This window comes from Pantherophis guttatus, chromosome 16, assembly GCF_059756535.1.
Source record: "Pantherophis guttatus breed Tessera chromosome 16, ASM5975653v1, whole genome shotgun sequence".
Lineage (NCBI taxonomy): Eukaryota > Metazoa > Chordata > Lepidosauria > Squamata > Colubridae > Pantherophis > Pantherophis guttatus.
In genome coordinates, this window is record NC_142078.1 from 3,177,854 (window position 1) to 3,193,736 (window position 15,883).

The following is a 15,883-nucleotide window of genomic DNA, read 5'->3' on the forward strand; positions in this document are numbered from 1 at the left end:
GATGTTTTACAGGTGGCATCTACCCCCGGCGAGAATAGCCAGAATGTACAAGAACAAATCGGAGAAATGTTGGAAGTGTCATCAGTCCCCGGGCACATATTACCATATGTGGTGGACATGCGCAAAAGCTAAAAGATATTGGACTAAAATCCACAGGTGGTTGGAAAAAATGACAAAGAAACATATTGACTTTAAACCAGATATATTTTTATTGGGGATTTTACCAGAAATATATGACAGAGAAATGAGATATTTAATTGTGAATGTTTTAACGACAGCTAGAATTGTATTTGCTAGAAACTGGAAAGGTGAGAAGATACCCACGGATGACGACGTTATCAAGAAAATCTTGTTTCAGATTGGCATATTTTTGTTGTACCAACTCTTTAATTTCCTGCCTGAATTTTTCAAGATTCTGGTTCACAATCTCATCATGTCTTGCCATCTCCTCCAAGACAAATTCTTTTAGGTCTTTAAAGCCATTCTTCTGAGTCTGCAAGTTCAAAACTTGTTCATATGGTTTATAAATGCCCCCCCCCCCGCTGCTTGTTTGTCTGGCTTTGTCAGTTTTAACGCCATCCTGCCACACAAACAAACTCTTTTTAAAGAAAAAGACTTCTCTCCAAACGGTATCAGTATCAAGTCTCCAAGAAGGAAGAAACATAATGTTACCCTAACATAGGCGATGGAATTAATAATCTAGTTGAAAGACATTACAGAAGATATCATATGGATTACAAACTTAAAGTCATTTGAGGATTTTGTTTATATATGGAAATATCTTTTAGTGGTGTGGTGTGGGCAGAAGAACAAAGATATTAAAATATTATGTATGGTAGACCTGTAGGAAAATGGGTGGGGATAGGTTAGGTTACTGATTGTTTAGTTTAGGAAAAGGGATGTTAGGTTCAGATATTAATATACGTAAATGATTTGAATTAAGAGATATATGTATGGGGGTGGAGGAAATGGGTAGATTATGGGTTGAATAAATGCCAAATTAGGATTTATTATATAGTTTTATAGCTGAAGGTTGCTTTGAAATGTATAGTATAAGGGGGATATAATAACAATGTTAGAAAGAAATGGTTAGCATGTGGGGGGGGTGTAAAAGGATGGTAAAGTATTATTTAATTTGATATCAGTGATTTTATTTTGAAGAAGCCATGGGGGGAGGGGAGGGGGAGGGGGGGTTAGGGAGAAGGGGGGGAAAAGGAGGAAAATCTGTATTTGAAAAACTTTTTCAATAAAAAAAAAAGAAAATCTTGGAGTGTGCTGAAATGAGTAAATTGACATTTGAAATTAGGGAACAAGAAGATTAACAATATTACTTGATATGGGATTTATTTTATCAACGGTTAGACAAGAAAGAATGGAAATGAAATATAAAATGAAATGGATAAGATAATAAAATATATAAAGGGTTTTTTTCCCCCCCTTATAGAGGATAATTTACTGTTAAATAATTGGTAAAGGAGAATAATAATGTAATAAACTGTTAAATAAGAAAATATGGGATAGAGGATTAAGCACAAAAGATTTGTAACCGATCAATACACTTTCTGTAATTGTAATGGATGACAATTGTTTTATGTTTTAAGTTTTGTTTAAAAATAAAAAAAAATTCAATAAATAAATAAATGCCTGGAGTGTGGAAAGAGCTTCAGTCATAGCAGCAGCCTTTATACACATCAAAGGATCCATTCAGGGGAGGGGAACCATATAAATGCCTGGAATGTGGAAAGAGTTTTAGATACAAGACAAGCCTTAATAGGCATCAAAGAATCCATTCATTAGAGGAACCAGATGAAGTCCTCATGTATGAAAACACATTCAATCACAGTGGAAACTTTTATAAACATCAAAGGAGCCACACAAGAGAGAAACCACATAAATGCCTGGTAAGAAAGGTAATAAAATCCAATTAACGCTTTCACTTTTAATAAATTTAATATATTTTTTCTTTTAATAAATTCCTTTAGTCTTCCAGGGCCATGCCCAGGGCCCCAGGCCTGAGTTTGACTGGGGATTGAGTTGAAATCCGAATTGGAAACAGTGGGCAGTTGAACGGTTTTTCTACCAAATTGGGCTAGTTTTGCAGATTTGTTGCAGGAAAAAGTTTGACCTCTGTGGGTTCCAATTTGGAGGCTATTTTGGATTATTTTTAAAGCACTGTAGAGATAGTCCTTGACCTACAACTATTTGCTTAGTGACTTAGTGAAGTTTTAGCAGCACTGAAAAAAGTGGCCTTGACCAGTTTTCACACTTACGACTGTTCCAGCATCCCTGTGGTCATGTGGTCAAAATCCAGGCGTTTAGCCACTGGCAAGTATTTATGACGGCTGCGCTGTCCCAGGGTCACATCATCAGCATTTGTAACCTTCCCAGCTGGTGTCCCACAAAGTCAGTGGAGGATTCACATAACAACTCCACAACTCACTTCACAACTGTAGGATATGAGCTGCGAATTATGGCAAAAAATGGGATGCAGCAACTGTCAAGAACAGAAATTTTTTTCTCAATTCTGATTGGAGATCTAGTTAGTACTACCTGTACAGTTTGGGGGCAATATATCCAACCGTCATGAACGATAACTGCAAAATACATCCCAGAGACAGTAAGAAGATTAAGTCAGCCAGGCCCTCCCCCCAGCTGCCTTGCCAGCCCCTCCACAGACCCCCCCACACACACACATACACACACACACATGGATTCATCTTCTCCTTTCTCATCCCTCCTCCTTTCTGAGGGGCCCCTTTGGAAAACTGCAGCAGAGGGGGAAATCCCCTCCAATACTGACCCCTGCATATTTGGACTTTTCAACTTTTTTTGAGCCCTTGGATGCTCCATTTGACACACACATATATATTTTCCTCCTCCACCCACTCCCCCTTTGGAGGGGGCTCCTGCTGCTGCTGCTGCCCAGGCCAGTGTGCCCTGCGATGTAGCCCTCCACCCACGGACTGGCAGCTTTTAAATGACTAACTTAAAATGACATATTAGCCCTTTTAACATGGCAGTCTATACCTCTTTTTTAAGGTTAAGAATGCTTGTTTTTTTCCCTTCTTGACGAAGGCTCTTTATTTGATATGTGAGAACTTGCTTTTTCAGCAACTACACAACAGAGTATTCCGAGTGTCTCTAAATACATCTGCAACTTTCAGGAAAGACACAAACCCAGCTGGGAAAGACTGACACAAAATTTGGTCCGTGTGGAATTTTATCCAGAATCAATGTTTTCTGTTTGCGCTTCACAAGCACTCAATGTATTTTATGGTTTCATCATTTCTTTACTGACTTCTATGAGGAAATTCACTAGCAGGAACCATTGGCAGGAGGTTCTCATCCTTAGCTCCTCTTTAACTGGAGATGGTCTCCTTTTCTGCATGAATTCCTAGTTTTTCTACCTAGGAACAAGAATTGTCCTGGATCAAACGGAGGCCATATAGATGCTTCTTAAAAACACATTTGCGAGTTGTAGGATCTTATTTATTAGAATTCTGCATTTATTTTTACAAATCAGGGGGATACAAATAAAAGAATATTTGTAGCTCAGGATTCAAATGAGGGGACTTTTTAGCTCCCTGAGGCTCCCACACCCTTCCAGCAACTATGATGTTAGCTAGGAAGTAATGAAACCCGCAACGCGCCCCCCTCCTCTCTTCCCCCAACAACAACCCTGTGAGGTGGGCTGCACCGAAAGAGGGGCTTGAACTCCGGGTCTCTTGCTTTCTACCCCGGTGCCTTAATCCATGGACCAAACTGGGTCCCCTTTATAGTCTGCTATAAGGTCGCAGCCCCAGAGGAGCCCCTGATCTCCGTCTGCCTCAATACAGAGCCGGGGGGTGGGGTGGGGGGGAGACTGGATCCCAAATTTCAAGGGAAGCGGCTTGAATCGGCGAAAGAGGAGCCCGGATGGTGCAGTTTGGCGCAGGGAATGTTGGGAGTCGCAGTCCGGGAGAGTCTCTTTCCAGTCCGCAGGAGAGGGGGGGCCTCGGCCTCCCACATCTCCGCTGGTAACCATAACAACTATCGACACTGCATAGGCGCCATCTGGCTGGTTGGTGGAAGAAGGACGTTGATTGGTCTCTCTGGGGCAGTTTGTCGATTGGCAGGAAGACAACTTGGGGCGGTCCCTCCGAAGGAAGAGGTGGAGCTTATAGAGAAAAAAGGGCATGAAGTCTCCACTTCCGGAAACAAAACGGGCAATGAGGGAAGCTGCCTGAATCGGTGACAGAGAAGCTGGGATGATGCAGGTTGGGCACAGGGAATGCTGGGAGTTGAAGTCCGGATCAAAATTTCTTTAAACTCTTTATAAAATTCTGCTGGTAACCCATCCTCACCTGGAGATTTTCCAAGTTTTAGCTTCTGAATCACATCTTTAATTTCCTCAGAGGTAATATCCTTTTCCATTTTTTCTTTATATTTATTATCAATTTTCTTCTGACCATATTTTTCTAAGAAATTTTTTAATTTACAATTATCAATTTCTTTTTTAAGATATAATGTCACAAGTAAATGCCTTATTCTCCATTATGTAAATAGTACATGAACAGGGTATCAGGGGTTAACTTATTCTTCACCTCTTAATGTATTCATATTTCACCACTCCCATATCTAGCTCCACCCATTGTATATATAAGGAGCTGCATACGTCCATTCTGTGCTTCTATCTGTGAATATTCAGTGAATATAGAATGCCTTATGTAAATAAACAGTGATTTATTTGAATTTATAATTCTCAACTTATTTATTGAGTCTGATCCTGAAAATATCGTAACAATCTGGTAGCAGAGGATGGTTAAATTGACTCAATAAAAACTTAAACATGTCTAAAAGAGATAGGCCCAACACCAGGGCATACAGCAAAGAAATGGAAGCGGATCAAGAAATAAGTGATGAGTCCACGAATGCAATTTCGAGAGAATCTGAAGAATACACCACAGACGACGAAGAAATAATAAATGAAGATGATGACCTGGTTGTTACCCTATCACAACCAATGGAATCAATAATCCTGATGAAGGACATTATACAAGACTATGGTAAAGTTTCAGGTTTTAGACTGAATCCAAAAAAGACTAAAATGATAGCTAAAAACATGACACAAGATCGTAAACATGAGCTTGAAAGGAGGGCAGGTTTTGAGACTGTACCTAAGGTAAAATATCTAGGAGTTCAGGTTGCAGAATCAAACATGAAATTGTTTCAGAATAACTATGAGGTGTTGTGGCGAGAGGTGCAGAAAGACATGGAGACTTGGAAAAAACTGCAGCTGTCTCTACTTGGAAGAATAGCAGCAGTTAAGATGAACATTTTGCCAAGATTTCTTTTTTTGTTTCAAATGATTCCGGTGCTTAAAAGTGATAAACAATTGAAAGTCTGGCAAACTGGACTCAATAAGTTTGTCTGGAACGAGAAAAAGCCGAGAGTGAAATTGAAAATTATGCAAGATGTTCCAGAAAGAGGAGGTCTTAAACTTCCAAACCTACAGCTATATTATGATGCAGCAGCTTTAACTTTAACAAGTGATTGGTTTGGAAGTAAAAAGGCTGGAATATTGAATGCAGAAAGTTTTGATCTTGAATTTGGATGGCATGCTTACTTATTTTATGATGACAAAGTTGATAAAGTATTTAAAAGTCAATGTCAGCCTCAGCTTTTCTGCTTTAGCTGCCATAAGAAACGGGGAGGGATTAGGTATGGAGCAAAGGGGGGGAAGAGAGCAGGAGGGGGTTTGTCTTTTTAGGAGGGGACTTCGTGGGAATCGAAACTGGATTTCAGAAGGGGATGGCTGACCAACTGTCTCGACATTCCTGATGGATGACGCTGCCAGACGTGTTGCCACCTGACCTTTGGAAGACCTTTAGATTGGCTGAGAAAATATAAACACGAGGGGGGGAAGAAGCTTAGTAGATGCATTTCGCGCGTTTTGATCACTTCCAGCTTTTCCTGGGCTGTTAATCTTTCATATTCAGTAAAAGTACCAAATTCTTCAAAATGCTTGAGTTTGGGGTTTTCTTTCCTGGATACTGAAGGAAGCATACCTGACAGTCATATACTTAGAGACTCTTTGATGAGAGTTTGGAAGAAGCACCGACTCAAATGGGATTATAAAATACCGCTATGGCTGGATCTTGGTCATACTTTGTGGAATACAAATATAATGTCACTCGGGGGGGTTTTATACAAAGAGGTTCTTTTTACAGATGCGGGCAGATGGCAGCTGAAGACATTGCAGACACTGTTGGACGAAGGGATTAATTTAACTTGGTTACAATATAATCAATTACAATTGAGATGGAAAGAGGACCAAAAAACTGGTATTATGTTGCATGAGGAAGAATTGGTTAGACATATAAAAGAGAAAGGTCCAATGCATATCAAAAGGCTTTATAATGTTTTGCTAGAAAGGGATTCAGAAACTGAATTAGTTAAAGATTGTATGATTAAGTGGGCACAAAATTTTGAAGAACCAGTGATGTTGGAAACATGGGAAAAAATTTGGGTTCAGAATGTTAAATTTACACAGTCGCAGAACCTGAGGGAAAATTTCTATAAAATGTTTTATAGATGGCATTTAGATCCCAAAAAGTTGTCATGTATGTACCCTAATGTTCAGCCAAAATGTTGGAGATGTGAATGTTTGGATGCTACGTATTATCATGTTTGGTGGACCTGTAGGAAAGTTAAGGCTTTTTGGATAAAAATTTGGTGGGTCATGCAGAATGTGTTGAAGAAAAAAATTCAATTTTCTCCACAATTGTTTTTATTGGGAATAGTTAAGGGTTTTACATCGGGTGAAACAAAACTGATATTGTATATGATAACAGCAGCAAGATTGTTGATAGGTAAATACTGGAAAAATGAAGCTTTGCCCACTATTGAGGAATGGACTTTGAAGATGGCCAGTTTTGCAGAGATGGCGAAGATTTCAGCATATTTAAAAGATTGTTCACAAGAGACTTATGAATGGGAATGGAAAAGATGGATAGAATATGTTCAGAACAAATATCAAACTAGAAAGTATCAAATAGCCTTTATTTGAAAATAATGTTTTAGAAATATTTTAATGTAATGAGGTAAAAAGAGAAATTATACAGGGGAGGGAGGGGTTCAAGTTTATACATAAATGTTATATTAAGGTTTTTTTTTTACGAGTTATGAGTATATTATAGGGAAGTCTGGGGGGAGGGGAGGGTTAGGGAGGGTTAGAGAGGTTGGGAAGTTTGGGGGGGTGGGGGGGGAAAAGGGGTGAAAATGTAATTGTAAAACTTTTGCAATAAAAAAAAAAAAAGATGATGACCAAGAAGAAAACGAAATAGAAAACAACGAACTCAGGTCAGAGATACTAAAACTTTTAAAAAGCCAAAAGAGCGATGAAAGTCTCGTCGCGAACCTCCAAGATATACTAAAAAACAACGGAGCAGCGAGAGAGAAGCACATCGCTACTGAAAAATCAAAAGACGCCCGCTATCACCAGGACTCCAAAGATCGAGCCGGAGACTGATTCATTGGAAGAAGAACAAAGTGGGGGAGCTGCAGCAGCGAGAATCTCTCACGATGACTCCAGGAACGAAATGAGCAACGCGCATGCGCAAGACTACGCAGACAACTTCGGAAGACATGAGATGCGGAGAGAATCATGCAAACTCGTTGCGAGCATCCCCACGCTGTTTTGCAACTTTCATCATTTGCAAGACCATGGACTACCTCCGGTTGTAAGTAATGGACCCAACAATGTTGGGAATTTACCCAATGACTTCCCAAAGCTGAGAATAGATGGCATTAATTTGCAAGAATGGTATCAGCAGCTCCAGGTTGTCTTTATGAAAGAAAATTTACTCTTTTTTATTACTAACCCCCCAAAAAGACCTTGGACTCTAAAGTTAGATTGCCTACACCATAGAGCATTCTTCTTATTAATTTCCAGTGTATCTCCTGCCATGTATCACAGTATTAAGCAAAATCTGACTGTCTCAGAAATTATTCAATGCATGTTTAATTTATTTCACAGTGAAAGTGTAGCCACTACCACAAGAATGTCTAAAGATTTCTTCTCTTCTAGGATAAAGCCAGGGGTTACCATAAGTGAACATTTAATATCTTTAAACAAAATTAGAGCAGAACTGCACTTAAGGGGGGAGGTAATTTCAGATCAAACGATGAAAAGTGTTATCATCAACTCACTTGACCCATCATGGGATAATTATATGTCACATTTAGACACAATCAATCTAGGATACTTATCCATAGAAAGTCTATCTAACAAGTTAATAGCTGAAGACAATTCAAGGAGGAGTCGTTATAACAACCACATAGAACACAAACAATATAAAAAGGTAGCATTTCAAGAAAGATATCATGAACCATTTGGATGCCACAACTGTGGGTCCAGAGAACATAATAGGAGGGATTGTCCTAAAATTCTAAGAGAAAGACATAGGTCAGAATATAGAAATAGGTACAACAACAGACAACCTTCCATTGATAGACATAGGTATAGAAGTCCACTCAACTATAGAGAACATAGAGGGGGCAGAGATAATTCAAAGGATAGAAAGTCTGGCTCACTGAATGGGCTAAACAAACATGACAATATTAACATACAACAACCAGAGAACAACAATTGGCTTATTGATTCTGGAGCAACACTACAAATAATAAAAATATATTATCTTCTTTTGTAGAAGATAAATTTGTAATCAAAGTAGCTAATCAAGAAAAGGTTCAAGTAATAGGTAGAGGGAATGTAATCTTACCTGGCCTAGGAAAAGTAGAGGGGGTATTACTAATACCTGAAATACCTCATAACATACTTAGTGCAATAAAACTAAGCAGAGATTCTGACATTAACATTGTGTTCTCAAAGGGAAAGGCAACATTAGAGAAAAACAGAACAAACATAGGCACAGTAATAATCAAAGGAGGTCTACCTTATTTAATGACAAAGGAGAAATGGTTAAACAACATTGATTCAAATATGGAAGATGACAATGAGATAGATAATGGAGACAATAGTAACGGTGACAATGAGGAACATGAAGTAACTCATAATCACAAAGATACACACAATGAAAAAAAACCTAAAATAGGTAAACCAATTCACGATGAGTGTGCTCATGTCTTACATAGGAAATTAGGACATGCCAGTTTTCCTGTAGTGCAAAAGATGACTGAATATGCAGATGGTGTTAAGATAAAAAATTGTGAAAACTATTTGGAATGCTCAGTATGTAAATCTACAAAACTCAAAACTAGTCCCAGACCTAGAAAGTCAACGAGATCAACTAACAAAATTTTTGATTTGGTACACATGGATCTAGTTGGTCCATTAACACCATCAATTACTTATAAAAAACGTTACTTTCTAACCATTGTGGATGATTATAGTCGTTATGGATTTGTTTACACATTAAAACATAAAGGTGAAACCTTTCAGAAATTTAAGGAGTTTTACAAACGTATAGAAACACAACACAATATTAAAATAAAACAAATCATGACAGATAGGGGATGTGAATTCATATCTAAGGAATTCTCCCAATGGCTAAAAGACAAAGGAATGTTACATTACACATCTAGCCCATTTTCTGCATTCCAGAACGGAGTGGTAGAGAGAAAGAACTCAACATTACAAACCATGATTAGATGCACATTAGAGGATGCTGGCTTAGGTAAACAATTCTGGTCAGAAGCCCTACAATATTCTAATTACACACAAAACAGAACTTGGTCCAGTATTGTAAATAAGACACCGTATGAAGCAATGTATAACAGAAAACCAAAACTAGCACACATGCACATATTTGGAGTCACTGCAGACGTACACATACCTAAACAATTAAGGCGCAAAGGTGAGAACGTATCCAGAAGACTTAGATTCATGGGATACGAGACAGGTACAAAAGGATACAGATTTATCGATAGTAATAACAAATTTATAGTTTCCAGAACAGCTGTGTTCCATGAACAGGCCAACTGGTCTAGAATACATCTTAATGAAATATTCCCAAACACCAACCCAGGCACTAAACTCCAAGAAAAAAGGAATAGAGAAGAACATAGTAACAACACGCATAAAAATAAAATCAAAACATGGACAAACAGTCAACACAAAATAAGAACAGATTCATTAACTAAAAAGGAAGCAAGGTATTTACATGACAATGATACTAAACCAGAAAGAGCAATCAGAAGTAGCAGAAACCAAGTGCCAAACAAATACAAAGATTATGTAATGTATATGGATGGAGAATCACCAACACCTAACACATATGAGGAAGTGTTAAAACTTCCTCCTGAAGAAAAGAAAAAATGGGAATCAGCCATGACTAAAGAGATGGATAGTTTACGAGGGCTAAATGTATTCACACCTACAATTGCACCAAAGGACAAAACCATAATTGGCACTAGGTGGATATATAAAATTAAAAATTTAGAGGGAGGCAATACTCTATACAAAGCTAGATTAGTTGCACAAGGTTATGCACAGAAATATCCCGAGGATTATACAGATACATACTCCCCCACAGTAAGAACAGAGAGTGTCAAGACAGCTCTGGTTATAGCATCAGCACTCAACCTCGATGTGTTCCAATACGACATACAGACTGCGTATTTACATGCAAAATTAGATAAAGAAATATATGTTGAGGGAATGGAGAGCTGCAGGCAACTACAACGGCTCCTATCCAAGCTTAAACTGACTTATTTTATCTTCTAACTGTTTTTAAGGTTTCTGTTTTAATTTTTAAATTTTTAAGTTTTAAATTTTAAATATTTCTATATTTATATTTTTATATTTCTCAATTTACCTTTAGCTATACCCCGGCTATAGTAGCTGTATTTTTAACAACTTTTAACTACCTGAGCTGGCCTCAGTTTTGGGAGTGTTTTTGCTGCCGCTTTTGTTGCTGCTATCTACGATTTATTGCTTTAGCTTGGAAGCCGAGTACTGCCAAGCTTTGATCTGACTTTTTTTTCTATCTGACAATTATTTTTAACTATCATTTTGTTACTGCATTTATCTTATTATTTTTATCTACTCCCTGCTCCTTGCTCTGCCGGGAGGGTAGGATCCTTGCCTTACTCGTGAGGAGTTTTGTTGTTATTTGCATCAGGGCTTGTTTCCTCTTGATCCCTCTGCCTCTGGACCTGGACTCGTCCCAGAAACTAGATTTTTCACCATATTATATAATGAAGTCAAGGAAAAGGACCAGACCCCTTACTGACTTGGCTCCCCAACCTTCTTTGAAGCAATCTAAGATTGAGGACTTTGCTTTAATTCGACCTCCCTGCCTGGAAACTCTAGCTCCCTTTCATCTGACTGCTGCTGGTCATCGTGATCTTCCGTTGGTCGAGGATGTCGTCCCCCGAGTTGAGAACAAAGGCTCTTCAAAAACTATGGCCCCCACTCAACCTTCAAATGAACCTACTCTTATAGAACTCTTGGCCCAGCAATGTTTTCTGGTTGCAGAAACAACTGCGAGTATACAGTCACAGCTTGATAAAATAATAAGTACTTTAGATTGTCTAGTTTCCTCGATTACCGCCGGCTGCCCTGGACGGACTGCTCGGCAGCCTGGTTCAGTGACAGGGCCCTCCCTGTCGGGCCCCAGCAAAAGTACCGGTTGGGGTGGCTCTGCCAGTGGGTTGAACTCTACACCTCTGGGTGCGAGAAGCCACCTGGTTTTACAGCCAAGACAGGTGGCCCTTAATATTAATCCCATTAACGGCAATTTGCCTTACTGGGGCTCAATTCAGCTGGCAAGGGGTCATATACTACAGCTACTGGGGTTGACTGCTGATGATCTGAAGAAGATTGAACTTTTACCCTCCCCTGCATACTGCTCCAGAGTGTTACTTAATTTTGATAACTCCAGCACCCCGAAATTATTCTTCAGGAGAAGTTCTCTGCTAAGATCTTTCGGCATCATGCCAAGCAGAGTCTTCAAAGATATATCGATTAAGCCACTCTTAAGAAACAGACAATCTGTGACCAGCAGGAGACTTACAGCCCCAAAAAGACCCTTAGCAGCACATACTAATGTGCCAATTTTGAATGCCATCCCTAATACTAGACCATTTATCAAACACAGATCCATTCCTGCAAGACTTCCCGATGGCATCTTCTCAGATGGTACCTTGTCTGTTCCTCCTACAGCTGGTCAAATCTTCTCCCCTCAGCGAGGCCCATCTCATCAGGAAGTTTGTCACGATCTGATCAGCTGGGAAGAAATGGCCCCAAAGGAAGCGACACCAGCCCAGGGCCTCCAAAGTTCCTTAGTGAATAAGCCTCAGGCTAGTGCCTCTGGGATTCCACCCATCTATGAAACCATTCCATCTCAAGACAATTTTTGGAATCTGGAGGAGATACAGCTTTTCGACTCCTTTCGCGCACTTCCACAACCAGAAAGGGCCCAAATTATAACGCGCCTGTCTGCAGTTAAATCCAAGCTCTGGAGTCTTTCACTACCTGATAAGGATCCCCCTGGACCCCAGGGAGTCCACATCAATTTATCAGAGGCAGTTCCCTCGGCCCTCCCTCCAGAATGTCCAACTTGTAAACTTGAAGATCCAGGGCTACTCCAAACCCCATCTGTTGATGTCACCGAATGCTTGCCAGGTAAGCAACCAATGAACGATAGAAGCATAAACTGGACTGCGTGTAGAGCCCTACAGCCTCATGAACAAGGCTCGCCTCCCTTCCACTTTTCTTTGCCTTTATCTCCCAAAAGGGTGACACTTCCATCGAATAACGGCTGTATTTTTTCGGATTTGAAGGGCTCTCTGGAAAAAATTAATTATACAGAATGACTAGCAAACCCGGCATCCCCCCCTTGCACACTTAGATGCCTTTCATGGAATATAGCAGGTTGGGGGAGAAGGTGCGGCACCACCGATTTTATTAACTATATTCAGTCATTTGATGTGGTCCTGCTTCAGGAGACCTGGGCATGCGATAAGATATCCCTTACAGGGTTTACGGCCATTTCTTTGGCTGCTACCAAACAATTCAAGTCGGGAAGACCTAAGGGTGGTTTAGCTTGTTTGGTCTCTACCTCCCTGAAAGTGGAGACAGTGGAGCTCCCCCCCAGTGGGTCCTTAGCCATGGCACTCCTAATTAAGAGAGGACACAGTAAAATGCTAGTGTTCAACGTTTACCTTCCCCCGACGGTGAGGCAAGCCGACACTAAGGCTCAATGGGGCGAACTGGAGAGCTATATTACCCATACAGAAACTAAATTTCCAGCGCCGTACATCTTTATAGGGGGTGACTTTAATGCCCGATTGGGAGGCCAAATTCCCCCACCAATTGAGGCACTCTACTCCCAAGAAATCTGCCAGGCCATAGGACACCAGTTCTCAGCCAGGCATTCTAAGGATGAGCTAACAAATTTTGCCGGCGTTCAATTAGCCCTCTTAGCATCCCAACACAATATGACAATCCTTAACGGGAGTACCCCAGGCGATCTAGCGGGTGAATTTACTTTTAGCTCTTCACGGGGGAGTAGTGTTATTGATTTTGTGATGGTTTCCCAGCCACTAAGACAGGCAGTCCATGCTTTTTTTGTGGACTGCCTCACAGAGAGCGACCACTACCCCCTGGTCACAATCATTGGGCTCTTTACAAATATACATCTGCCTAAGGGCCCCCAAATACTGGATCTTATGTGACCTCTTATGCAAGGAGGATCAAATGGTCTCCCAAGACTGAAAGAAAGTTCCACTCTCTTTTATCATCGCCGGAGTGTCTTAGCCTATACAATCAGGCCTTAACATGCAGTGACTCAGCGGCAATCTCGACCTTCGAATCATTAATTAACAGTATTCAAAGGGAACTAGGAGCTGATCGTAGGCCAAGTGGCCCATATCGTCCAAGAAGCAATCCCTGGTTCGATGAAGAATGTGTGCTGCTCAGGAACAAGATCAGACAGGTTTACCTGCTCTATCGTAATCGAGGGGATAAACGCCTACCTGAGGACTATTACCACCTGAAGCGGGAGTATAAAGGACTAATTGTTAAGAAAAAGAGGGCTAAAGAAAAAGAGAAGTGGGACCTACTTCTCCTCTCTATTCAGCAGAAGAACACCCGACTATTTTGGCAAATGGTCGCCTGTTCGCTGCCTGGTCATCAAGAACTCCCTCTCTGTTGTATTTCCAACAGAGATTGGGAAAGTCATTTTGGATCAATCTTCCAGGCTTCAATAGCCACGACCGGACTCGGACAACAACTGCCCCCTGCAATTCCGGACTGGCACCCCGTGACTCATGCTGAGATCAACGAGCTTATCTCTGAACTTAAGTCAGGCAAAGCTCCTGGCCCTGATGCTATACCTCCTGATCTGTTAAAATCTAATCCCAAGTGGTGGTCTCCTCTTTTAGCAACACTCTTTACCCATATCAATACCTCTGGCAGGATTCCTACCTCCTGGAACCAAGCAATTATTGTCCCTATTTTTAAACGAGGAAATAGGAACAACCCAGCCGATTATCGTCCTATAAGTCTGCTCTCCATCATTGGGAAATTGTACGCTAAATATCTCCAACGCAGACTCCTCACCTGGGTCGAGGAGTCCAACATTATTGGTGCTGAACAGATTGGGTTTAAAGCAGGCTGTGCCACATTGGACCACTGCTTTGTCCTAGCGCACCTGGTTGACAAATATGCCACCATACCAGGTGGTAAACTTTTTACTGCTTTTATCGATCTAAAGGCAGCATTTGATTCAATCCCAAGGGAATTGTTGTGGACAAAATTGTTCAAAAGCTCCATCGACAGACGTCTGTTGTTCCTAATTAGATCCCTATACAATCAGACTTCTAGTCAGGTCAGGTGTAGTTTGCAGGGAGAACTCTCTAACCCTATCCCGATAAAGAGTGGAGTAAGGCAGGGCTGTCTCCTGGCTCCTCTTTTGTTTAACCTATTTTTATCTGATTTGGCCTCTTATATTGGATGTATTGAGTCTCACGCCCCAAAGCTGTCAACAACGAAGATCCCGCTTCTCCTTTATGCTGATGACGCAGTCCTCCTATCACTGACGAGGCTTGGCCTGAAAAGGCTTCTCTCTGCATTTGGGTCCTACTGTGCTGAGAATCACTTGTCCATTAACTACGACAAATCAAAAGTCTTGGTGTTCTCTAGTGCCCGGAAGTTACACAACTGGGCTATTAAGGGTAATGCTGTTAAGCAGGTTTCCCATTTTAAGTATTTAGGTATACATTTTCAGAACACTGGTGCTTGGACTAGACACCGAACCCAGGTGCTGAATTCAGCTTTTTGTAGCCATCAGCAGATTTTAAGATTTTTCTATACCCAAGGTGGCCAATTTATTCCTTCTGCTCTGCGTATTTACAAAGCCAAAACCTTGGCCCAAACTCTTTATGGAATTCCGATATGGATACAGGGCTTCAAGGAGTGTATTGAAAGAACGCAGGCTGCTTTTTTAAGGAAACTTTTGGGTCTCCCTCCCTGTGTTGGCTTTGCTCCGATGTATCTGGAACTGGGCATTCGATCAGTCGAATGCATGGCGTGGATCAACACCTTTAAATGGTGGTTTCGGGCACTCTTTTTGGCAGCCCCTGGCAGCTACCTCTCCCTGGTGTTAGCTGACCCCTATACGTCTCGGTGGGAGAGGGATCTGACGAAGAAACTCCACCTGTTAGGTTTTTCGGGGGATGCCATGGGAGACTATGGCCTTAAAGATGCCCAATGTAGGGTAGTCCAACGGCTTGTGGACATAGACTTACAATATCTGAGAGCTAGAGCCAATAAAACCTGCTCCCCTCTGGTCTTCAGCCAACTTAATAATTTTGGACTGAGGATGGCCTCATATTTCTATACTCTAACCATCCCTAAGTATAGAAGAGTCTTCTCCCT

General features: G+C 40.8%; 1 protein-coding gene across 1 annotated transcript; it reads left to right on the forward strand.

Moving 5' to 3' along the window:
• Positions 1-11,199: 11,199 nt before the first annotated feature.
• On the forward strand, positions 11,200-13,679 carry LOC148111751 (uncharacterized). Its single transcript, XM_087879920.1, has one exon. The coding sequence runs from the start codon at positions 11,200-11,202 to the stop codon at positions 12,817-12,819; it is 1,620 nt and encodes a 539-aa protein (XP_087736046.1). The 3' UTR covers positions 12,820-13,679.
• Positions 13,680-15,883: the final 2,204 nt, after the last annotated feature.